At 47.0% G+C, this 23715-nt stretch overlaps 1 protein-coding gene across 7 annotated transcripts in view; it reads right to left on the bottom strand.

Annotated features, from left to right (window-relative positions):
* The window catches only part of TP63 (tumor protein p63), a 91304-nt gene that overhangs the window by 66288 nt on the left and 1301 nt on the right, over positions 1–23715 (bottom strand). For all 7 annotated transcript variants that reach the window (XM_035132475.2, XM_035132476.2, XM_035132477.2 and 4 more), the window contains exon 2: positions 2112–2366. In XM_035132475.2, the coding sequence (XP_034988366.2) occupies positions 2112–2366 (255 nt within the window). The remainder of the gene's footprint in view (positions 1–2111; positions 2367–23715) is intronic.

The raw sequence follows: 23715 nt of genomic DNA, 5'->3' as shown, positions 1-23715 counted from the left end.
ACGTTTGCAACCTCTCTCAGTCTCTCTCTCTTGGAAAGAGCCAGCAGTTCTTGGCCCTCCCAAGGGAACTGAACACATCTTGGCTGAGTGGCTTCCTGAGATGGCTCTCCTATGGCTGTACAGTGCTTTCCGAGAACAAGATGATCTACCAGCCAAGGGCCTCTCCAGTTCTCAGCAAGGCCAAACAGTCCTCAAGGGAATAGTTACCAGGGGGTAAAAGGAGGAGATTCTGCAAGGTGAACGCCTTATTCCCCCTGCCAACGCCCTTTGGTAAGAGCCAGTGAAAGCTGAAAGAACACTTTCAAATTGTGTTACTCTTTGCAAGGGTGGGGCATCATGCAAATCACAATTTTAATAGGTCACTGTAACCGAAGAAATCCTTCCAGTTGGGTTGGTTCCTAAACTGTCATCAGGGAGACAGGAAGGTGACAGGCATTCATCAGAGAGCCCTGCAGTCACATCAAGAGGCGAAGGCAAAAGAAAGAGCAGTCTCCTGATGAGATCTTAATTCCTTCTGATTGGGGTGCTGGAGGAGACTCTTGAGAGTCTCATGGACTGCAAGAAGATCAACCCTATACATTCTGAAGGAAATCAGCCTTGAGTGCTCACTGGAAGGACAGATCCTGAAGCTGAGGCTCCAAGACTTTGGCCACCTCATGAGAAGAGAAGAATCCTTGGAAAAGACCCTGATGTTGGGAAAGATTGAGGGCACAATGAGAAGGGGACGGCAGAGGACAAGATGGCTGGACAGTGTTCTCGAAGCTACGAACATGAGTTTGACCAAACTGTGGGAGGCAGTGGAAGACAGGAGTGCTTGGTGTGCTCTGGTCCATGGGGTCACGAAGAGTCGGACACGACTAAACGACTAAACAACAACAACAAGGCAACCTCAAGGAGAGCCGGGGGGGGGGCTAAGATGGCCCCCAGCAACAAAGGAGCCCCTGATAGAGTTGAATATACCTAGAGGAGGTAGACGTTCCATCTCTGGTTCTCAGCAGGTCAAAGGATGCAAACCCAATGAGAACATGGCCAGCTTTGGCTCAGACTCGGGAAGCGTTTGTTTCATTTCTTTATTTCATTGAAATATTTTCATGAATAGCAAAGGTACATATAAACGCTTCTGTTTCCAGTTCATAGAGTCCTTTCGACACGTCAGCTACATTCTGTGTGAGACATTGTTGTCGTAGGCATTGTGAGGATGGGGAGGGGGGAGAGGAGAGGGGAGACAGAAGGGGGAGACAATGATCTTTCTTTCTTTTGCATAGTGTAGGTGCAGAGTTGGTACCCACAAGATACAAGAGAGTACTCCCAGACTCTACAAACCTCATCACAATCAAATACCAATGGGAGCATGACACAAGTTGCAAAACAAACCCTACCCAATGGTCCAAATTGTGTCTAAACCACCCTTGGTGACATGAATTGAGACTATGGCAAAGGCAAAGGGGAGGGCAATAGAATTCTTGCCCTTCATCAGCTCACACAACCACATGAAATGTGTGCATTGTAACCCCCATTTTCCCGCTTGGATTTCACCACGGACTCAACAATTGGATGCATGGTACACTCCATTCTAAACCAGACCAACTAGCAGCTGGCAGAATTGTAGTTTAGGCTCAACCAAATTGCACCGTTCACAGATTGAATCCTGGAGAAGCTGGAAGCTGTCGCCCATGCAGAGAAAGAGCCTGCTGCTTTTGAACAGGGTCTTTGGCTGGTTTAGACTTTAGGAAAATATGAAGCTTTAACCCTTGAGCTGTGCCCAACGGAATTGCATTTTGCACGGGGTATTTAAATTAACTCCGGCTACCAATGGACTTTGGAAAACTACTATGCCTCTTGAGCAACTGTGAATTACGGCAATCTAGTGACTCACCACCCTTATTCTACTATTCACATTCCCAACTTCCTCCAACCCAAAAGTTGTTCCATCCAGCCGATGGGAAAACATGACCAGGAATGACCCATGCCCTACCTTTGGAACTCAGTTCCTTCCTAATGGGGAGAACATTTGACTTTCCAACTTTCCAACTGCCGCCATATTTCACGCACCAGCTTTCCAGTGCCCCCCCCCCAAGCCAGACCCGACCTGCCTGCCAGGAGTCTCTTACCGTCCATGTGGCCGATTTGGCGGTGCTTGATTGTTGAAATGAGACGTCAAAGCTGTGAGGCCCTGGGTAGTCTGTGTTGGAGGGGATGGCCGGCGAGGGCGAGAGGGCGTCAAAGGTTGAGCTGGGCTGGGCGTAAGGGGAGGGCGCAGTCACACTGTTCTGAGCATGGTCCGTGTTGTACGGGCTTGTGGCTGAGGAGCCATTTTGGATCTGCTGGTCCATGCTGTTGAGGAGCCCCAGATTTGTATACTGTGGCTGAAGAGGAGAGAGAAGACATAGATATGTTTCAGTAAGTGAAAGAACCCAGTCTCCATTCCTCTGGAAATAAATCCAGTTCAGCTATCAGTGTTTGGCTATCTATCTATCTATCTATCTATCTATCTATCTATCTATCTATCTATCTATCTATCTATCTATCATCTATATCATCTACCTACCTACCTACCTACCTACCTACCTACCTACCTACCTACCTACCTACCTATCATCTATATCATCTATCTATCTATCTATCTATCTATCTATCTATCTATCTATCTATCTATCATCATCTATCTATCATCTCTCTCTCTCTCTCTCTCTCTCTCTCTCTCTCTCTCTCTCTCTCTCACACACACACACACACACACATTTAATATAATAATACCTTTATTGTCAATGTACAACCTGTGTACAATGAAATTAACCAAGCCCCCCCCACACACACTCAATCTCATTGCACTCTATGTGCTTGTCGCACAACACACCAACCCCGAAAGTCAGTTGCACTATATTATTTTCTGTTCAGCACTATATTATTTTCTGTTTAGCAGCCTAACAGCCCATGGATAGAAACTGTCTTTGGCCTGTTGGTACGGCTGATTATACTTCTATATCTCCTGCCCGAGGGTAGAAGATTAAAGAGGTGCTGCCCGGGGTGTGAATCGTCCCTGATAATTTTTCTCGCTCTCCTAAGGCAACGATCCCTTGCGATGTCATCTAGCGGACTCAAGGGACAGCCCATGATATCACGTGCTGTGTTCACCACCCTCTGGAAAGACTCTCTGTCCATGGCTGTCAAGCCAACGTACCACACTGTGATACAATATGAGAGGACACTTTCTATTGTGGACCAGTAGAAGGAGGTCATCAATTGTTGTTTAACATTGTTCTTTTGCAAGACCCTGAGAAAATAGAGTCTCTGTTGGGCCTCTAGCATCTTTCAGCACCTTTAAGTTTGACACGATCTTGAGAATCACAGAATCATATAATTGTACAGTTGGAAGGTGTCCCCAAGAGTCATCTAGTAGGAATCACAGCTAAAGAATCCCTGGCCGGTGTCCATCCAACCTTTGATTAAAGACCTCCAAGGAAGGAGAGTCCATCACCTCCCAAGCTCATAGAATCACTGAATTGTAGAATTGGAAGGGACCCCAAGGCCCCTCTAGTCCAACCCCCTGTGATGCCGGAATCACAGCTAAAGGATTCCTAACAGATGTCCATCCAACCTTTGATTAAAGACCTCTGAGGAAGGAGAAATCGCCACCTTCTGAGGCTGTCTGTTCCAAGAAGGTTATTCCCTGGATTCTGATCCATGGAAATTTATGGTGCCACCTTCAGCCATACATTTCGTTCAAGCTCAAAGAACCTTCCAACTGCTCTTCTTCTCTTGCTCCCTCCTCGCCAGTGACATCTTAATCCTTCACCTCACACTATTTTACAACAGGGAGGGATAAGTAATATTTTTAATTGTCCTTGACTGAAATATTTAATTGTATTCCACTCATAAAGCACATCAGTCAGATTATATATCTTTGAAGACTATCAGATGTAGGAAGAATCTCAACACTGACCCCCTTTGGACAATCAGATCTTGGACTGATGAACCAAGAAACGTGAGTCTTTTGAACATGCCTACAAAACTTTCACAAACAAACCAGGAAGAGTGTAATTGACCACAGCTTCTCATTGCATCTGAACCAGAGAAACTCTGGTTAGCAGCATGAGAATGAGGCAAGATCCTAAGGCCACTTCAAACCACGGTTTAGGATCCTGGCTCATTCCAGTGCTAGGGACCAAGGTTTCCTGGTTTGGATGGAACAGAAAGCTATGAGACTTCAAGATCTGCTCGCCAAGTAACACAATGAAGATGAAAAGATCTCGGCCATAAGTGTCCATTTATTATTGTTTTTAAGCTGCTCTTTGTTGATTTCTGTAGCTGTTTTGATTATAGTTCATCCATCGCCCGGGGACATCTGTGAAAGGCGATTAAAAAATAGCAACAAGTGAGCAGAGCTTTAGTGGGTGAGCAGGTGCAAGGAGCTCGCTCACATTTTGGCTTATTAAGCTGAAATGCGATTGCCTGAACTTAGCCACTGAAACGTATTTACGTTGGTAAAGAGTAAGGACGCTAGAGGAACCAATTCACTCAGAGAAGAAACCAGCAAGTTTGGCAATGTCACTCAGCAAGCACACCTGGCACCGATGCCAAGAGAAGCGACCAGCCCTTTTGCCTGCCAGCTAGAGGCACCTTAATCCCTAAACAAAGCCACCCCTGCCTTGAGGGGCACCCTTGCTCAAGCAACGCAGTCCTTTCCCCAGCAGGCAGGCAGGCAGGCAGCTCAGCCCTGCGAAAAGCAGGCCGTTCTCTTGGCCATCAAGATTTGCTCCATTGCCACAGCACCCTTACAAGCCTGTCTTGCTTGCTCCTTCCTGCAAGGGATGGGCCACCCAGTCAATTTCAGGTTCTCATTTTCCCAGCCTTGATTGAGCCACATTTCCACATCGGTTTGTGATTCATTTCTGTCTAAAAGTCCTCCTGAAAACTGGCTAGCGTCCTGGTGCTAATTTCTGCTAGTATTTGTGTTTTCGCAAGCCATTTTCCCATTTGCAATGCATTTTTGTCACTTGTTTAAACAAATATATGTATTCCAAATCCCCTTCAAGAACCCCGGATTTATATTTTTTTTTTTAAAAAAAAATGGTGCCAAGTCCCACCAACATCCCACTTACTGCAAAATCCCAATGGAGTTCCTTCAGGCAAAACCATCTGAGGGAGCACCAAAATTTTCAAACCTGGCAAACTCTCTCAGGGGGGTCTGGCATGTCCTTGATTTGGTTGTCAGGAATGTGGCAGATGAGTCTGTTTTAGTCGCATTTATTTTTCTGAGTGTTTAATAGGTATCTTGCCTCTTAAAATGGCTGTTGCACAAGCATTCGCCCTTCCCGTTTCCAAGAGGCATCGGGCAGATCAGATTAGAAATCTTAATCGTAATAAAGAGGAAAGCAAATTGTAAATACGGCAGCCTTGTCATTCCAAGCAAGCCAGGAGCCATCTGTCTGAATGGCGAAGAGGGGAAGAGCCATTCCTCGGCATTGATCCGGCCACATTCCACAGCTCAACCCCCCCCCCAGCTTGCTATTTAAATAGTGATTAATCCTCGCCTTGACATGAGCAGCTGGGAGGCTGCTTGCCCCCCCTGTTCCTCCTGTGATCCTCTAACCCTTTGGCCCACTCCACCCCTACCCCAGACAGGTGCATCAAAATGTCCAGGTGAGAGGAGGAAAGTTAAGACACACAGGGGCAACGCTGGGCTTGGGCAGCCGAGCCCCAGGCCAGAGAGGCTCAGAGGAGCGGTTTGCACCCAGAGGTCAGCGTCTGAGTCGCTCGCGAGCCCTGGGGCAGCCATCAGATAACTCTCTCGGAGGCGTACGCCTCCTGACAAGGGAACAATTAGAAGGGGGCAGCCGAGCCAGGGGGACAAAGGCGCCACGGAATTTGACTCGGAATTTGGCTTCCGATGAAAACACCCCTTGCCCGCGCGCTCTCTCTCCTTCCTTCCTTCCAAAGGCCGCGGCGTCACTTCTGAGAACAAAAAAAGCTCCAGGTTCTTGCTTGACTGGCCACACCATCAAAAGATTGGAAGGAGAAAACGGGGAAAGTTGTTTGCTTGTTTGCAAATTCAGGTGGTCTGTGTTGGTGATGCAAAAAGAGGCTTGCGATGCTCCCCGCCTCCCCCGAATCCTACCCTAGGCGCTCCACTGGGGCACCCAAGATAATGGGGGAAATTCACACACGTGTGTGTGTGTGTGTGTGTGTGTGTGTGTGTGTGTGTGTGTGTGTAGAACTGGGACAAATGTCACCTGCTCAGTTCCCCCTCCGAATAAGGCCATCTGAACACAGTGCTCCACCATGTTTCAGCAAGACTTTTGCAAAACTCCATCTCTCTGCTTCTTCTGCTTCTGCACGAAATGAAGGGGGGACTTTCCCCCCTCTTTACACTTAATGAAAAGTACAGCTAAAAGAAAGGACTTCTTAATGCAGTATATAATTAAACTGTGGAACTCGCTCTCCCAGGAGAAAGTGATGGCCACGAACGGACGCCTTTGAAAGAGGGTGAGGCAAGGTCATGCCACACGGGTGACATTCTGGATATCGCCAGCATACTATTCACGAACACAGGCCACGTGTGCAGAAGACCTGTTAACAGGGAGTTGGGAGGAAGGCATTATGGGATGGTAGCAATCATGCCACCTAAGTCAAGATTAGCATCAGGAAAGGCCTGGGTAAAGAAGAGATGGTGCAAAAACAGTGAACCAAGATTTGTGAACCAAGAGCAGGTTTGGGAATCTAGTTTCTTGGCCGTTCCAAGACTGCCAACTGACTCTCCTCTCTGATTACAGTCAAATAACACCAAATATTCCGTGAAACAAACATGTTCATTTGGGAGTACCAAGAATTCTAAGCACGTCTATGGCAGGGGTGTAGCATGGGATGATGGCCCCATGGACATTTTTCTGGGGGTGCTATGCACGCCGTCCTGCCACCCCTTGCAAAGCAGCTCGGGGCTGGCATCAGCCTGGTGACGTCGACGGCACATGCTGGGCTGGCGTGGCAAGTTCCATTCAACCTCTGTGTCTTGCCACCCCAGCGCCCACCCGCCCGGGCACCAACAAACTACGCTATGCCACTGATCTACAGCCTCATTCAGGCTTCTGCTTGTCCTGCTACTTTCCCCTGGGAAAACTCGCTAAATCTTTACCACTGAATTGGGGCAATTGTCAATGGGGTTTTCTGTGGATTGCGGTTTGCTCTGATTCAGTGCTAAAGTGCTGCTTTTCCAGGGGAAAGCAGAAAACCACTCCGACCCGTGCTCTCTAGGCACAAGACAAACGGAAGTATGGACAAGCCCATAAATATGTGGGGGTTTTCTTCTTGGTTTTTATTGTGTATTTTGTGCTTTTAAATTGTATTTCGCATCGTGAACCGCCCTGAGATCTACGGATAACGGGCAGCATACAAATTCAATCAATAAAAATAATGACAGTTGCTGATCCAGAGATTTAAAGTTTCCTTTAGCTATGTTTCATAAAGCTGCATCAACCTAGATTCCTTCACCCACCCCTGCCTGACTGCAGATATCTTCAGAAAGGTACACCGCCCACCGCAGAAGGGTTAAAGGCAAAAACACACCGCAGGGGTGTTTGTGTGTGGTTTTAACATAGCTCTCTCCAGTCATCTGTTACCTGTAGATTTATCGCGTGATGACAATTGCACACAGTTTGATAAATGAAGAGAGATATTTTTTGCTTGCACGCCAGAGCAATATCCACCCTATTAGGAAGCAATCCGGTAACCTTAGAAGATTTCTCTCACTGAAGCAGCACCAAGAGATATCCATCTGTCTCTTGTACAAACACAGGCAGCGGCGGTAGAAGGAGTGAACTTTGCCTTTCCAAGCTATTCAGTAATGTTGAGGGACTTGCGAGCTCCATTTGGCTAAAATGCTGGATGTAGCAGCAAAATGCCCAGGTAAGGGCCAATCAGAATAATCATGTGATACATACTTCTCTGGGACTGTTTCACTTCAGACTGGGGGTAGGGGTTACACGTCTGAATGTGTGCCTTCATTTTAAAAGCATGGCATCCACGCATGCAGAAAGCTAGCACTGCAGAGGGAGAAACGTTTTAGCTTAGCGCTTTCAACTAGTCTTCTACATTTAAAAAGTTGTGTGGGGCGGTGATGGGTGAACATTAGCAAAAATACAACCGCCTCCATCTGCAGGCTGGGATAGTAAAACCTCGACCAAGGTACTTCAGGTTGTATCAACAACTGAAGCTTTGTAACTGGCCCATCCAGGTCAGTACTGACTGCTCTGACTGGCAGCAGCTCTCTGGAGTTTCAGCCTCTGGGGTTTCTCCCAGCTGAACCTGGCACTGCCAGAGACTGAAACTGGGGCTTTCTTCTCCAGCACACACACCTCCAGAAACTGAAAGCTCAGCACAGCCCTTTGCCAAGTGAATCCTGGATTTGCACAGATACCTGTCTCAATACCATTGATGCACGGAGCTACAAAGAAAGGGGGCGTGTGTCAAGGATGAGCAGGTGATTTTCTGTTCCATTTTGCTCAATGGGTTGGCTGCTCTCCTCCACTTTCTGTCCCATCAGACTTTGAAGAATCTCTGAAATTTATTAAGAAATGGACACATCTGCAATTTGCCAGCTTCCAGGCCTTTTTTTGCCATACAGTTTGCGATGCACACAAGCAGGTGAGCACGCTGGATTGCAATACCAGACAGCAATAAATCCCTCGAAGCACCCTGGGGAATGTGTACACAGATTAAATCACAGATCAGAAATGTTCCAGTGTATTTGTATTGCTGCATCACGATTCCTCTGCTATAAGTAAGATTTCACCTCAGACAAAGGCTATATTGAATCCCAAATTTAACTGTTATATACAGTGTTTCTCTCTCTCTCTCTAAAAAAGCGGGGGTTACTCTCATTTTGGCTAAAGAAAATCCCTATTTTATAGTTCAAATCAGGAAAAACAAATACAGTAAATGGACAAAAGTACAAAGATTCACAAAATGTTTAGGGGTATGTGTCCCAGAAGAAAGCACTGGTTATATATCTCTCTTCCAACTAGAAATGCAAATGCAAAAGGCCACTCAGATTCCCTTCAATAGCCGTTAATTACTCCGTACCTGTACACATGCAAAATTGTATCGCAGCTTTTACTATTCCGGATTAGTCCAATTTATTTCCTCGATACTTCATTTAATCCACTGTTGTTAAATTGCATCCCACATAGCTGTGGTGTTCAATAAAAAAATGGTGCTGCAATCAATGTGCATTGATAGCTTGGCAAAGGAGTGGAGGCATATCGGTCTGATAAATAAAAACGGCAGCAGACTGTACAGGTCCAACAGCCAAGCAGAAAAACGACGGCTTCGCAAAATTGCTGGCACAAGATTAGGTCCTTCGGAGTCCCCAAGATCGGGGGGGGGGGGAGAGAATGGGAGGCAAAACTGTCAGAGCACCACAGAAACTCGGGGTTTCAAACCTGCGTAAAATGGACAAGGCATCTGGTGGCCCTCCAGATATTTTGAAACAGCCGCAGCCAGCGCTTGGCAGAGGATGGAACAAGCTGTCCAGCAGAATGGATACACATGTTTCAGTGGCTGAAAATCACTGGGTAAAGGTCTGGAAGACTTTACTACAGGTATCCCCAAACTGCGGCCCTCCAGATGTTTTGGCCTACAACTCCCATGATCCCTAGCTAAGAGGACCAGTGGTCAGGGATGATGGGAATTGTAGTCCAAAACATCTGGAGGGCCGAAGTTTGGGGGTGCCTGCTTTACTACTTTAGGGAAAGTGGCGTGGCAAAGAGCAGGGAGAGGGAAGGGGCACAGAGATCACACTGCCAAGTGCATTTTTCAGATCCACCACAGCTGAGCACTAACAAATCCACACACTGCAATTTCCACAGTCGATTATTGCTTTTTCTATAAAACAACAACAACAACAACAACAACAACAACAACAACAACAACAACAACACTAGCGTATAAGTTTGTTATGGAAAGGCAGAATGTGTGCAGCGTGGCAAAGAGAAGTTTAACCAAGAAGCATGGGTAGGTAAATTTTCAAACATTTAAGAAGTGGAGCGGAGGAGAGAGAGAAAGAGGAACTCCTAATTGTAACTACGTAAGCCAGGATAAGTAGCTGCTATTTAAGACTGTGCACAATGTACATTATATGAGCTGCCTGCGCCTTCCTTGCCAGGATCAAGCTTAGGAGAACTAGTTCTGCCTGTATGCAGCAGAATCTGGCTGTGCACAGTGCTGATTGGCTGGCACCCGTGTCGTCACAAACTCCTTCCCAATTCTCCCTCCCTCTAGAGTGCTTTTGCAAGTTCCCTAAGTTGGCAATCAAGCAAAACACGGGGGATCTAAAGTGGTCATCCCACCTGAAATGTGGAAGGGAGAGCGAGGCTGATGGCTGAATTGCCCTTTGAATTGCTGAGAAGTCTGTCCAGTGCATGGGGGGGGGGGGAGAAAGATGCAGCAAGCAAACTTTTTCATGCACCAAATCAACGCCCAGCCTTGCCTGAACGAGAAGAAGGAAGTCATCTTGAGATGGCTCCCATCGTCCCAGACCAACAGAGTCCAACAGGATCCGAAGGGATCCTGCAGCCATGGCTTGGGGGGGGGGGTTAAACAACCATCTGAATGCCTGGCTGCCATAGGGGGGATGCCAAGCTGACTTCCTCCTGGTTCAGCCAACCCTGAGTGGATTTGGTGTGTGTAAAATGTCATTCCCTGGATGCTATCCGCTTGCTGCTTTGTCAAATGTCTGCTATCTAAAGCATGAAAATCATGCAGACAGTTAACAGTCATTTGCAAAAGGAAAACCCTAGGTCACAAATGATCTCTCACACACATCCTTCTGACGCAACTAACACTTCTGATCTTTCAAACATGCAGTTGGTACTCAGGTACACCAATACACACCAGTGGTTGTTGTCCTAGGAGAAGGCGGCAGTCTTCAAGTTGACGATTTGGGTATTTGGTCAAAAGAGTTTTGGTCCGTTGACCCATCAAATATTGGTCAATACTGGTCAATGCTGATGTGGAATTTTGAAATCACCCTTTTCATTAGAACAGTGTGTGAGAGGAGCTGAATCATCAGCAGGTACAATACTTTTGCTAATTACAAAAACAAATCAGTTAAGTCATGTGGTGAAAGTTTTTTTTTTACAGTAAATAACTCTCAAAATATGTAACTGATTATAACTTTAGGTTTTGTTTCTGTTGAATGGTTCACAGAAAAGTTCTCCTCTCTGACTTCTACCCTGGAATAACAAGGTCAGTTTACCTTTCTCTCTCTCTCTCTCTCTCTCTCTCTCTCTCTCTCTCTCTCTCTCTCTCTCTCTCTCTCTCTCTGTGTGTGTGTGTGTGTGTGTGTGTGTGTTTGTTTTAAAAATATTAAAACAAATAAAAACCAAAACATGGCCACAACTATTAAAAAAACAGAGGCAGTTTTTAAAAGATGGTTCGGCCAAGGAGGCAAATGCAGGCCAATTCTCCAGATGTTCTGAAATACCTGGCTCAACTAAGCATTGTGCCAACTTCATCACATGCACGCTTACTTGGAAGTAAGCCCCCATTGAGCTCTGTGGGATTGACTACGAAGTAAACCTGCCTAGGAATGTGTTGTTATTCCGATGCAAGGTTAAGACAAGAAGGTAGAGGCTCAGGCTGCATAATATGGAGACGGAATTTAGCTGCAATTTTCTGCAGCCCATTGAGCTCAATGCACCTTTCTTCTGGGCTGTTAAGACTTTGTAGACACCTTAAAACCTCAAGGCTATTTTAACCACCTCCTTCCCAATACCCCCCCACAATATTCTGACATTCCAGTGCTTTATTACTTTCTGTTTTTAACGCTCGCTGCCCATTCCTGAAATTGGGGAGGGGGGAAGTTAGAAGTGCCAGACAATGCCAATCTCTCTGCTTTGGCAACAGGAATACCGGTATATGGAATATTTCTGGTCAATGTCCAATCTGAGTATGGGGGATAAGGTGAAGGATAAAATATTTATTTATTTATTTATTTATTTTTAAAAAGATCAGGCACAGAAGGCAACGACGGTGTTGCCGGCAGTCTTTAAAATTACGAAGGTTTCTCTGAAAAACTCCAGACAGGTTTTCCAAAATGATCTAAGCCTCTGCCCGACACTGTCTGAGACATGAATTACCTACTCTTAACTCAACCCGGGTTCTGCAACATAAGATCAATTGAACTCCCCCCCCCTTCCTTGCAGGAGACCCTGTCAGCAGCGGGAGGGAGAGTACCATCCAAATAAACAGCGCCCCAGGGCAAAATACTTGCCATTTTTTTGGTCTCCTACCACCTGCCTCTGGTTCGCAATAATAAAAAAGGTACAATTTGTTTCAAGCCAGGATGGTCAGAGAACAGAACACACACACACACACACACACACACACACACACACCCTCCCCAGTGGGGAATCATCAAGAGCAGCCACAGGAGGACAAACAACTTTAGCTGAAAATCGGTGGGGTTTTCCCTCTCGCACTTTACTCCTTTTTCCAGTTGTAACAGGAAACAATTTTTTAAATAAAGCAAAACAGCCAGCCCATGACAGCAGGTCAGTGCAAAACAAGACGAGCTCTTGCCCCACACGGCAAAATGATATATATATATATTTAATATGAAGACTCTGCATTGGTGTACGGAAAGGAAATATTTAGGGAATAATAATAATAATAATAATAATAATAATAATAATAATAATAATAATAATAATTTATTATTTATACCCCGCCCATCTGGCCGGGTTCCCCCAGCCACTTTGGGCAGCTTCCAACAAAACAGAAATTCTAAAATACAAAAATCCATCAAACATTAAAATACAGAAATCCATCAAACATTAAAAGCTTCCCTAAACAGGGCTGCCTTGAGATGCCTTCTAAAGGTCTGGTAATTGTTCCCAGGACTGGTCTGGGAAGATGTCAAACTTTGCTTTTGAAACGCAGGAGCTCGAAGTTCCCTGAGTTTTTGGAGACACACACCAGTCCTGACTCATTTTCCCTGTTGCACAAGTGATTTTCACCCCAAAGTGAAATTCAGCTCTCCCTACTTAGCGGTGATCTCTGTGATCTTAAAAAATAACTGTTTATAAAACTATTTCTAGGGTGCATCTATGTTATCCCTACTAAAGTTTGTTGCAAGCATTCATTCCCACTGGGGAAAGCACAGAGCAGGACCCAAAACGCAAATAATTTCATTTCAGTGTGGACTCGGTCACAAGCAACTGATATGCCAGGGTTAGAAAATTCCAAGAAAGATCCCTTTATGTTTGGAGCTTACAAACTGACCCAACACACTCAAAGACTAAAATTAGAAAATAAAGTACAACCCTTTTTTAAAAAAGTGGGACTATCATTCGCATATCGAGAAGTAAAAATAATCTGTCCCGTTTATCAATATGATTATTTATCAACCGTAAGTAAATATATATTTTACAGAGCCTCACTTCATTGTGAAGTAGGGCATGTTTATCCCTTTCCAGATCAGAAACCCTGTCCAAAACCCTACAAGGAATTCATGACAGGGATGTGCAGTCCTAGCTTCAGAAACACACAGTCCTCAAATTACCTGCCATTTCTACATTTCCAGGTATAAATAAACATTGGGGGTGGGGAGCAGGATCCTGTCTACAACATGTAGGCTCCATGGAGATTACAACAATGTCAACCGATGGGATTCTGCTTCCCCACCCTCCCATTTTATTTTATTTTTAATTTCTGCCCAGATGAGCAACCGGGCAGAGTTTAAGAATTCATTCTCATCATCATCATCGGTTATCAGTGCAAAAGGATAAGGAGGTATAAATGATGGGAGGGCAGAAGAAGAGGCTTCTGAACCTAATGTGACACTTGGCACACAATTTTTTTCCCCTGGATGCAAAAAAGCAACAGTTTGCCTAAATCAGCCCTGGGAAAGATGTCACCAAAGCTTCGGCGCTGGGAAACAAACAACCTTGGGTGGCAATCTCCGAGACAAGAGCAAAATTGCCTTCAGATGACTGAAGGCAACTCTCTTTTTTTATAAAGAGAAGGGAGAGCTGTATCGGGAGATCAGAGCTGAAGGAAAGTTGGAAAGGGTTCGCGGAAAGGGCGAACAAGGAAAGCGTCGGTGCCAAGGGCTTATTCGCCATTCTCCTTTCATTCCATCTTTTGTCAACTGTAACAATTATCAGCAGCCATCTCACATTTTATTGCAATGGGCAAAAGCACATCATCACTCAGGGCTGACAGGAGGCCGGCCTGCGTCACCCGCAGAGGAAAGGTGAGCAGATGTTGTGACCTAAGGTGAAGCGTGGCCGGAGGGCGACAGGATGGGAAGACTTGAGCCCAGGACAAACGTAGGGGCACACATCTCTCCAGATGTTTGTTGCTGCCAGGAGACAGTGTGTTTGTGCAGGTCATCTCACCAAGGCCAGAGGAGGAGCAGATGCAATAGCAGGCCTCAATTTCAACACTCACCATCTGCAACTAAAGAAACCCAGGAAGCTGCCCTATACTATCTCAGACCATTGGTGCATCTAGGTTCAGTATTGCCTACACTGGCTGGCAGCAACGGCTCACCAGGATTCCAGGCAGGAGCCTCTCCCAGTCCTACCCAGAGATTCCAGCGGGGATTGAGCCTGGGAACCTCAGATTCTCTGCCTGTGGCCAACGCCAAAGGAAACCCAAGATTTCTGCCAGGGTGCCCAGAAAGCAGGGTAGCAGTTGATGCTCAGAACCTCCACTGCCCTGGACCAAGTATTTAGGGCTACACCAACTCATTGCCATTATCTCCTTCAAAATGGCACAGAGTAAGTGCCCAAACGGGTCACTTCTTAGCTCAAGACATCTACCCCGCTAGCCCCAGATGCATTGTTAAACAATCCTGCATCATCGTGGCTGCTTGTTTTGTCTGCCCAGGTCCCTGAGATGGTTTCCTGGGTTCTGAAATTCTCTCGCCTCAATCGGCAGCTTTAGCGTCATGTGTTGTCATTCGACTGCCAGGGAGCCCTCCAGAAGCAGCTAGAGTTTCATGCAGAGATGCTACAGATCTGCTGACAGGACGAGATGTCAACTTGCAAAAGACAGGCACACATTCCTTATGGTAAAGTCCATCTCTCAAAGAAGTTGCCAGGGGAGGCAAAACCTCCCCAATTCTCATCAACTCCTCTCGCACATTCACACAACCATTTCAAAAACGCCTGGACCCTCTCGTCAGAATCCTCACCCTCTTGCCTTTTCCACCGCAAAGATTCACAGAACGTTTCCCATTCTTTTTTTAGGTACGCACGGAAACTTTGAAGGGTCTGTGACGCACCTGAACTTACAGTACAGCTTAAACTGCTAGTATCTTGCATTTCCTAAATGCATAACACTGAAACATGAGTCTCTTTCATCATTGCTGGCCACAGTGGTGCAGACGGAATCATCTCCTGATCTTGTAAACACTGCTACATTATTATTATTTATTAAATTTGTATACATCCCCGCCATCTGTAGTTCGCAACATAAAAATACAAATTGTGAACACAAAATAAATGATAAAACAAGAAGAAAAAATAAACCATCCATCCCAAACACAGACTTTTTGGCTCCTGTGAAGGCTCTGGGAGCTACCTGTGGGTTTTTCATCCCAGCCACACACATGCGCCAATGCCCCACATCCTTCCCACACAAATTCCTCACTCCCATCTCTTTTCAACACCAACTATGCTGTGGCACTGCACATTGCCTGTTAGTGAATGAGTCTGAAACCAGGGTTCGAAGCTGCTTGGCAAGCCCTGGTTGAAAAGTAACCACATTTAGCATTATCCCGGTGGAGATTGTTATGTATTCAGTGGTCTGTGTTTGCCTGAGCTTGAGTCTGGACTAAGGATTCTGAGCTCCTGTGTTCTGATTCGATACATGATGTCCAATCGCAGAACATTTCAGAATTTGGGCCTCTGCCATTGGCCCTTAAACTCTGAGCCATGATTCGCAGCTTGGAAGTTTAGACAGCCAATCACGGTGGGAGTGGGAGTGGCCCAGGCTTTCAGAAACGTACATAAAGTTGTGTAGTTCAATAAAGGTTTTGCTGTTATCGCTGTGTCTTGCCTCATGGGAACCCACCTACACTTCACAGACACAACACTGTACTGTGGCTAAGTGGAGTAAGGGGAGGGAGGGAACCCCCACCAGGTAGTTAAGGGATCAGGAAATGATAGGTGTGCACTAGACCTCTTGAGAACAGCTCCCTCCTGAATGCTTCACTTGAGATCCCTGCATTGCAGGCGGTTGGATTAGATGACCCTCAGAGTCCCTTCCAACTCTACAATTCTATGATCCTGTGACCCGAGAGCATTAAAGCAGATGGGGGGGAGAAGCATGAATGGAGGATATATCTTTAATGGAAGTCAGGGATGCAGCAGACAAAGCTAGGATGGCAAAGCACAACTCTGAGAGCTGAACCTCAATGACACTGCAAGGGAATTTGCTGCAAATCCTTGTGGATTGTCCACTACTGGAGAACATTCTGGGGTCAGCCCTGAGAGACAGAGTAAAAAGGTATTCAGGGTGTGTGTGTGTCATAGCTGCCAAGTTTTCCCTTTTCTCGTGAGGAAGCCTATTCAGCATAAGGGAAAATCCCTTTAAAAAAGGGATAACTTGGCAGCTATGGTGTGTGTGTGTGTGTGTGTGTGTGTGTGAGAGAGAGAGAGAGAGAGAGAGAGAGAGAGAGAGAGAGAGAGACAGAGACAGAGAGAGAGAGAGAGAGAGAGAGAGAGAGAGAGAGAGAGAGAGAGAGAGAGAGCAGTCTCCTGTTCCCACAGGGGCCAACCAGATGCCCCAATGGGAAACCCACAAGCAATATTGACGCTCTCTCCCTTTGTACGATTTCTATCAGCTGGGATTCAGAGGGCATTACTGCATCCAGTTGCAAAGGCAGAGCAAAGCCATCCCAGCCAGTAGACATCAACTGCCTTCTCTTCCTCCATGAATCCGTCCAATCCTCTTTTAAAGCCATCCAAGTTGGTGGCCATCACTGCTTCCTGTGGGAGGGAGTTCCACAGTTTAAGTAGGCGCTGCATAAAGAGATCTGTCCCGAATCCTCCAACATTCAAGCTTCATTGGATGCCCACGAGTCCTCATGTTTTGAGAGAGGGAGAAAAACTTTCCTATGCCTACTTCCTCCTTTATACGTAAGCTTCTATCTTTTCGCCTCTTACTCTCCTTTTCTCTGAATTAAAAAGTCCCAAACGCTGCGACCTTTCTTCCTAAGTTGCTCCATGCAAATGATCATTTTGGGGGTCCTTTTGTGAACCTTTTCCAACTCTGCAGTCTTCTTTCTGAAGTGAGGCAACCAGAACGGTACACCAAAGACTTGTAGAACGGGGTTCTGGTGTCTGCAGCAGCTTGATTCCTTTCCTAATGATCCCTAGCACAGAATCTGGCCTTTCCCACAAGTGCCTCACCCTGCGTCTCTAAGGGCTTCAGGGGCCTCCCTGGAAGTTCTCCAACCTGGTTCTCTCCAGATGTTCTGCAGCTCAACACCCATCAACAGTGGCTGGTGAGAGTTAGCCTCCAAAACATCTGGAGGGGGGCAGGTTGGGGGAAACTGCTTTGATGATTCATTCCAAAAACTATTGCTACACCTTTGCCTTGCACCCTGCCATATACCTTGACCCCTGCGCTATCCTGATTTGCAGTTTGAACTGAGAGCCAAGGGGAACAGGCCAGCCGCACTGGCCTTGCCGAACCTGCATTCGTGACTCAGTATATAAAACAACCACCACCCTCCACCCGGAAGTGCCCCAAACCTATTGTTTTGTGAGGTTCCCATGAAGCGCTCGTCCCTTTTCTGAAGCCAGCCCCGTAATCCCTGCCGTCGATCACTTGCTTTGTGCTCAAAGGCACATTAATATCGATGTACACAAACCCAGGGCGTCACAACAAGGTGTGAACATTTCTCAGAAATCCCTTAGTGGCAAGGAAGACATAACTGGGGGGGGGGGACAAAGCAACAGCAGGAAGGGGTTTTTTTGGTGGGGGTGGAAGTGTATAAAAAGAGGGAGAGGAACAGGTTTTTTTTTTCACCAGTGAGACAAAACCCACCCATGTAACTAATTGAAGCAGAAGCTTTAGGTTAACTTCAAAAGAGGTGGGGTTGGAGATCCTTGGGTATATTGAAGACAGGTAATTTTAAAGACGCAGGATCAGGAGCCCATTTCCCGCATAAGTAGCAACAGTCTAGTTTGGGGAAGATTCCTCCAAAGTGATGTTTCAAAGGTGAATCCGGTGAGAGATTTGCTGAAGAAATTACATTTCGAGGGAAGCAGAAGGATAGCTTTGATGGGACAGAGAAATGTCGGCGTTGAGAGAGGTTTCCATATATCCCAAGGTTTTGAATTTAGATATGGGGATAAATTCAATTCCACTTGCGCTTAAAGGCAACTCGACCTCATTTGCAGTTTCCAAAGCGACGAGTGAACCAAAATGCAATCCTCCCTCGAAATTCACACTGATCCAAATTTTGCAATGCAATTCTTCGTTCAAGTAATTCGTGCCCAAGCACAAGAGGAAGAGGTTTATGTGTGTGAATGCATATATTTGTGGGACGAAAGCCTAGAACTATCCATCATATTAGGGGAAACAACTTTGGAAAAATGAGGCCATTAGGCAAAATTGCATGCGGACATCTGTAGATATTTGGGAGAAATTGGCACTAAAAGGCTGATCATCTTCTGAGAGGAATTTTTCTTTTTAAAAAGCAACGGATGTGGAACTGTGGAGAAGTGGACACGAAGTTTGGGGAAATGAGAAGCAAAGAGGGGCTGCAATTGTCAGATTCTCCCATCCCAACGCTTATTGTTGAGCTGCAGAGTCAGGCACGGATCCAGTTGAGCAACTGATGCCATGTGCAGAACACGGTGCAGTTCTACCTTTGGCATATGATGGTGAGCAAAATGCAAAGTACAAAACGCAACGCCCAGATCCACAACAGGTCCTGGGGTATACACTTGGTCAGTAAAGACTGCTTCCGCCAGATTTTGACTGCCTGGCGAGAATCAGCCTCCATCCTGTACAGCTTAATCAACATGGCAATCCTCTTTCAAAAGGAGCTGGGACTATTGCACATTTGACTAGGAAGGATTCTGAGCACAATGCTTCTCCGAAGGCAGCACTTGTCGAGAAAGGCGCAAAGTCTGGATGAGCCAAAGACAAGTGGAACAGAGTTCAAATTGTGCTTCAGTGGCAACTGGCTTCCTTCCCCCCCCCCCAAAAAAAAATCAGCTAAGCAACTAAAAAATGCTATGGGATGGGTGAGAGATTTCAGAGCAAAAATTAAACAACAGGGCAATTAATGCAGCTCCAGATCATAAAAGGAAACGGTACACAATTTAAGGTCAGAGTGGGTCCTTCCCAGATTTTGAACAGTCAACTTCCTTTGTCCACTTCAAACAGCCGGGCGGAGGGGGGAGGGGAGGAGAGGAGAGAAAGAGGAGGAAAGTAGCATCACTCAGTGTTTGTATAGCCGTAATAATTTCCTTGTCAGCACCTTCGTGGTGGTGGAACTCATTCCACTGAATGATTGGTTAAGTCTCTTCCTTTGAAGACAGAACTGCCTTCCCCCTTGGAAAGGGGCCAGAGAACATGGCCTGTGGGGGGTAGAGGGGGGAGAAGAGGAGGGGAGGGAGGGGTGGAGAGGGCTGTCTGCAACCTGGCTGCAGGTAGAGTTCTTCGCCATACTTTTCTCTCTCTCCCAAATATAGCCATTTGAAAGCAGCCCTTGAGTTTGAAGCTAAAATACTTTTACGTATTGCAATTGCATTGTATTATTGCATTTTACCCCCTTTTCCCACCCAGGGAGCTCAACGTGGCACACATGGTCCCCGCTCCCCATTTCATAAACAAAACAACCCTGTGAGGTTGGTGCAGCTGAGAGGCAGTGACAGTGGTCAGGAATGATGGGAGTTGCAGTCCAACAACATCTAGGGACCTGAGTTTGAGAAAGGCCCTGTTTTAACCACTATACCACACTGCCTCTCAAGATGGTCGTCTGAGAATGAACACCATTAAGCCCAGAGCCGCAGGAAAGAGTCTGGCTAGGGGATGGATTTTTGCAGGGGAAGGTTAGCTGCACTGGAAAACAAGCGGCTTCCAGTTTACAGGTTAAGGCCAGGTTTGGCCCCTGCAGGAACATCGCCCGACACTCAGCCAAATGTCTCTCTGTGTGTTTTGTCTGTTGTGGAATGAGACCAAGAGGATCCATCTATAGTCTGGGCATCGACTTCCCATGCTGGCCAACCAGATGCCCCCAATTAGTCAATTAGTAGGACCTGGAGGGAAAAGGCATTCCTCGCATTGTGTGTCCCCTGGCACTCAGAGGTCTTCACTACCCCTGACCATGGAGGTTCTCCTTTAGCTCCTTGCGCCTGGATTTTTTTTTTTAAAAAAAAAATTAAATTAATATCTGGGTTTACGAGAGTGGATTCTGATAGGTGCCTTGCCTTTTGAGCCCAGCACAAGCAACTCTTTGGATATCACAATGCTGAGTGCTTATAATCTCTCTCTCTCTCTCTCTCTCTCTCCTTCTGCAGCTGCAAAAAAAAAAAAAAAAAAAAAACAGTTCCTTGACCTGGCCCTGTCCCCCTGGCAGATGGGGATTTAAGGAGTAGCATTTGCAGGACTGCAATGGTGGGCTCTGTGTTGTGAGCTACCCAAGGCACCGGGGCGTACAAACGTTCTTGAAAACTGCTGTACGCAACAGCCCTGGGAAAATGGCGCTGCAGAGGATTGCGTGTCAGGTGTCCCGGGTTCAACAACCTCCTGAAGACACAGGCAGAGGAGGGCGGAGCCTTCCCTCCACACCGCGTGCAGCCTGCAGATCTCCTCCCTTGCTCTCCCCCTTTCCAGCATTTAAAAAAAACCAAAAACCTAAGTGGCAGATGTCTTGCCTGTTGCCTAACCACCCCAAATGCTCGGCGGGGTTAGGGAGTTCAATGCCTCACACCCAGTAGCTTTCAAGCGCGTTCCCCGCTTTCCACTTGGCCAACGGCTGCAACAAGGTCGCCGGCACCCTGCTCTGGGTGAGTCAGGGCCAAGGAGGAGTCGGGTGTCTGTCTGGCACAGGCGAGACCCGCCTGCATCTTGCCTCACTTCTTCCTCTATGACATCAGCAGCCCCTGAGCTCTGGCACATGAATGGAGCCACACGCTTGAGCGTTGGACTCCATGAACTTGGCAGAAGAGCAGAAGAAGAGCCTGCTGTGTCAGGCCAAAGGCCCATCTAGCCCAGCATCCTGTTTTCATAGGGGCTAAATGCCCCGAGCAACATTGGAATCTCGATAGACTGCCTCTGGGGCTGGAGGTTCCACCTGAGCATCAGAATAGCCCTGACGCAGGCCAATGGCCCATCTGGTTCTCACAGAGGCCAACCAGATGGGGAACTTGCAAGCAACGATTTCCTCAATGGGAAACCCAAAAGCAGGGTTTTCACAACAACTGGTATTGAGAAGAGGCAGAGTACAGCCATCGTGGCTAGTGGCCATTTTTCATAGCTTTCTCCTCCACGAGGGGACTTCGTTGCTGTGGTCTGAGCTCTTTGGGTGCAACACAGCAGGGGGGGGCATGTTCAATGGGCACCCCCAGCCCAGCTGATCGCTCAGGATTTGGACTTCACGGGCGAAGGGAGCGTGGCCAAGGAGCACAAAGGATTGCAAAGGCCTCTCCTCTGCAGAGGTACCTGGGAGGGCTCTCTTCTCCGCAGGCCCTTCATTAGGACTTGCACAACAGTTCTGCCTCCCAGGCTCTCGGGTGGAACTCACTCACAGGAAACCCCTGGCCAGAGACGTCGTCTGGGGCTGAGAGGAATGAGTCACAAGGAAGAAGAGGCAGTGGGAGCCAGAAGGGTAGGAGTTGCAAAAACTGAATCATGGAATCAGAAAATTGAGGCGCTAGAAAAGGATCCCCTAAGGGTCATCTAGTCCAACCCCCAGCAATAACTAAGGAGCCAACGCCCATTCTCCCACCTTTCTGTAGGCTTTATGACTTGGAAAAGAGCCAGTCACTGGTCCTCACTAGGCCAGATGGCCAAGCTTTCCTTCAAACCTATTCCTTGACCTCTTATAGCCCCATAAGAGCATAAAAACAGAGTAAGAAGGGCTCCAGTCGCAGTGGCCAACCATGTGCCCGCGGGAAGCCTGCAAGCAGGATCCGAGCCCCAGAGCCCTCTCCCCTCCTGTGGTCTCCAGCAACGGGTTTCAGAAGCATTGCTGCCTCCAGCTGTGCAGGCAGAGCTCAGCCATCCTAGCTAGTTGCCCCTGAGAGCTTTGTTCACCTGGGCAGAGCTTCTCTCCACTGTCTCCCACCTCCAAAAGTTCTCCAGTTCCCCTCACTCCAGCCCTTCCACTCCACCCTTCCTGACCCATCTCCTCTTCTTGCGCCTCCAAATCTAAACGATGGCAAAATCCCTCTCAGGCCAGGTTCTAGGTTGCTTCCGAAAGGTGGTCCAGCCATTGGTGACACTCAACATGCAGAAGTAGAAGACATCTTTGAAAGGAAGTCCTCAGGCCCAAAGAAGAGATGGGTTGTGCAACCCTCCTCGCCCCCCGAGTCTGGATATTTCCACACTCGGGCGGTGGTGGTAATGGGTGGTTGAGGCAGCATTCCTAAAACTTTGTTAAAAATCAGCATTTTCACTTCGGTTTCTGTCACCCGCTTCAAGGACTCCGGAGCAATGTCAACCATTTGGAATTACACGATTTTCACGTCCCACCGGAATTGCAAAGAAAATGGTGCCGGAGCCAAACTGTTGCAAAAAATAGCGCAAAGCGCTGTGATTTCCCCCGCCGTGTAATTTTCTCAAACTGCAAAGCGGCTTCCCTCCCCCCTCTCTTCTTAATTATGGATATGGTGGTTCAGAAGCCCGAAATGAACACCGTTTGCTTCGACCCAGCCCCCTCCTCCCCACGCTCCTCTTCCCACACCAGAAGAGCAGCATCAAAAGACCAAAAGCATTTCGTGAGGCCTGCACGGTATCAACGCTTGAAAGAAAGAAAGAAAGAAAGAAAGAAAGAAAGAAAGAAAGAAAGAAAGAAAGAAAGAAAGAAAGAAAGAAAGAAAGAAAGAAAGAAAGAAAGAGAGAGAGAAAGAAAGAAAGAAAGAAAGAAAGAAAGAAAGCAGGACTGTCCAATTTGAAACAGAGCCGAAGCTTCCCCCTTTCAACAAAGAGATGCCGCTAACTCTGCAATGCATGAAATGTTTGAACCCGGTGAATGAGGGGCCATTGGGAACCGTCAGGAGGATAAGGGGAAGTAAGCCTGGAAGAATCAGATGTGGTGGAGACCCCTCTCCTGCAAAGAGGTAATGGACGTGGATCAGACCTGGCCAGTGTGGGAGAGACACAAGAACAATGGGGAGCAAGAAACAGTGACAGATAGATTCACTCCACAAAGGCAGTGGAGATGCAGGAGAGAAGCAGAAATATTCCAAAAACACAACACAAGAGGCCATCAACATAGAGCGTCCATGCTGTGCTTGGTTCTTGGCAAAATTTTGCCAAGAGCAGTCCAGGATGGAGTTAGATATACCTCCAGCCCTAGCCCCAGAGAATCGTGGTCAGAAGACACATTCTCTTCTTGGCTACATTGGGCGATCTTTCCATTTTACAGATGGGCAACTGAGGCGTGGAGCAACGTAACCAGAAAAAAATCACAGCTGAACAGAGAGGCATCTCTGCCTGGCCACATCTGGAGAGAAAGCAAGGCACGAG

Source organism: Zootoca vivipara, chromosome 5 (genome assembly GCF_963506605.1).
Source record: "Zootoca vivipara chromosome 5, rZooViv1.1, whole genome shotgun sequence".
In the NCBI taxonomy this organism is placed as follows: domain Eukaryota; kingdom Metazoa; phylum Chordata; class Lepidosauria; order Squamata; family Lacertidae; genus Zootoca; species Zootoca vivipara.
This window is presented reverse-complemented; position numbering and strand designations above follow the sequence as displayed.